The sequence below is a fragment of the Penaeus japonicus genome, unplaced genomic scaffold, assembly GCF_977035675.1.
Source record: "Penaeus japonicus unplaced genomic scaffold, GWHDUDI00000001_assembly GWHDUDI00000019, whole genome shotgun sequence".
NCBI lineage: Eukaryota > Metazoa > Arthropoda > Malacostraca > Decapoda > Penaeidae > Penaeus > Penaeus japonicus.
Genome location: NW_028234421.1, coordinates 1139477 through 1141976, shown reverse-complemented (window position 1 = coordinate 1141976; position 2500 = coordinate 1139477). Strand labels below are relative to the sequence as shown.

The following is a 2500-nucleotide window of genomic DNA, read 5'->3' as shown; positions in this document are numbered from 1 at the left end:
GTTGCCATCCGCGTCTATGACCTATTCTGCCTTTGCAGCAAATCATGCCATCCGCTGTCAATGGGTTAAAACCAGCACAAAATGAAGGCTTAAAAAACTTTCAAAAGCTGTAGCTCCAAAATTAGCACAAAGACTTTGAGCATATTTCAACAAATAGCATTGGACCGAACCAGAGTCAAAATGTAGGTCATGACATTCATCTGCAATAGGTTAAGAAATCTCTTGAGGTCTAGTTTTTAAAAGTTTAAAAGTATGTGTTGATTGTTGTTATTCTAATTGTATGTAGTCATTCTTACTGCCTGTGGTTTAGTTTGAGGGGTAAATTTATTGTTCAGTTTTAATGATTTTTTATAAAAAAAAATAAAAAATTAAAGAATTCAAAATAGAATTGTGAGCTTTGTCTGTATTTTCCCATTCACACAATATGGTTGCTCATAATCATATGACTTATAGACACAATTTTTTATCCTGCAGGAGTATATCAGCATGGTCTTAAAAGCCATAATGAACTCGGCTCTCAGCTGCCCTCCTGTTATGTGCCAAATATTTTCTGAGCTGCGGGAGCTTGCCAACATCTATTTCCCAAGTATGTTATTAAGCTATTTGTGTTTCGGTATGGCCATGAGTGTGTGTGTGTATCTATTTAATGTAAGGTATATTTGCACTTATTTTAATAGACATACAAGCTATATTAATTGTAACCTTAACAGTATTACCAGAAACCCTTGAGTAACAGTGCTATTTAGTTAATATAGGTACACTAGAGTCAAGCTTTTAATGCTGAGATTATGATACATTAATGTTTTTTTGCCTTAAAGATTATTATGATTAACATATTTTTGTTTTATATTGCTTTAAATGCCAAAATTGCCTTTGGGGGATGTTGAATATTCAGGGTTCATTGTAGCTGGGGTCAAGGAATGGCTATGGAGTTGCAATCTTTTGTATTATTATTTGTATTTTATGTGATTAAAACTGAACTATGTATGTATATGTGGATTTTCACACAACTGCAGGTGTTTTGGAAGACCAAGGTTTACTGTTTGATATATCTTGATCATGCTGAATATTTCTCAACAGACGAGCGTGAAGTGAGATATTCTGCCATCTCTGGCTTTGTTTTCCTTCGATTTTTTGCGCCAGCAATTCTTTACCCCAAGTTGTTTGATCTCACCACTGAACAAACGGTTAGTTTTTCTCCCTTAGGTTTTATAGTTTATGCCTTAAAATTTGGGCTTTGTGATATTGACATTTTATATCTGTCTTGATTTTTTTTTATAATAATCATTACCATTATCATCAATGTCAATCTTACTTCCATGCGCAGGACCCCTCAACTCACCGCACACTGACTCTTTTGAGCAAGACTGTGCAGAGTGTGGGCAACCTTGTCAGCTCCAAGACGTCACACCAGAACTTCCGTGAGACATATATGCGGGAAGTTTTCTCCCACTGTGTCACTGACAAGCATGTGGAAGGCATGCGCACGGTAATTTTTTTTTTTTTTCACTTTTTTATTGTTTGATTTTATTTGTCTTTGTAGATTTTCTGTTATTAATTAATGTGCATTTTGATTAAATATTATATTTATTTATTTAATTAACAATAATTTTTTATAATGATAGTAGTAAAGATAAATTGGATATAAATTTTTTTTTAGCATAAAAGAATATAATTCTGATGAAGCACATCAAAATTGTGTATTCTTTGTTTTCAGTTCTTGGACATTATCTCTCAAATGCCCAACGGGAATCAAAAGGCTTATGATACTCCAATTATACTCAAGGAAGGGTAAGTTAGATTTGAATCTTTTTATGTATATATATCCTATACAGTCCAAACTGCAAAGTTTCACAAACTGCAAAGTTTGACAAGATATTGCTCATACAGCATTGTGTGAGATCTTGCTGTATGTATACACTAAAACGTAACCCTTTGACCTGGATGTGCACCACGAATAAAAGGCTGTCAATATGAAAATAATTATTCTTACTCAGTACTTATTTTATAAGATTTTAACCCCTAGAATTCTTGAGGTGTGTTTCATAGATTCAGCTTATTTTGTAGGTAGTGTCTTGTGCATACCAATCATAAAGCAAGCTGTCAAAAATAGGTGTGTTCTTTTCCTGTGTCATTTTGTTGCAAAAAGGACACATGTATATATATACTTATACATATATGTATATATAGATAGATAGATATAGATGTAGATATAAATATAGATATACATATATACATATATACATATATACATATATACATATATACATATATACATATATACATATATACATATATACATATATACATATATACATATATACATATATATATATATATATATATATATATATATATATATATATATATATATATATATATATATATATATATATATATATATATATATATATATATATATATATATAGATAGATAGATAGATAGATAGATAGATAGATATAGATACAGGTTTGTATGGAATGATAACCAGTTTTATTC

The 2500-nt window shown here is 30.6% G+C and overlaps 1 protein-coding gene across 1 annotated transcript in view; it reads left to right on the top strand.

Moving 5' to 3' along the window:
* RasGAP1 (Ras GTPase activating protein 1) overlaps positions 1 to 2500 on the top strand; it is an 18297-nt gene that overhangs the window by 10291 nt on the left and 5506 nt on the right. The window contains exons 7-10 of the mRNA XM_086547784.1: positions 475 to 586; positions 1081 to 1187; positions 1328 to 1489; positions 1718 to 1791. Of these exons, the coding sequence (XP_086403910.1) occupies positions 475 to 586; positions 1081 to 1187; positions 1328 to 1489; positions 1718 to 1791 (455 nt within the window). The remainder of the gene's footprint in view (positions 1 to 474; positions 587 to 1080; positions 1188 to 1327; positions 1490 to 1717; positions 1792 to 2500) is intronic.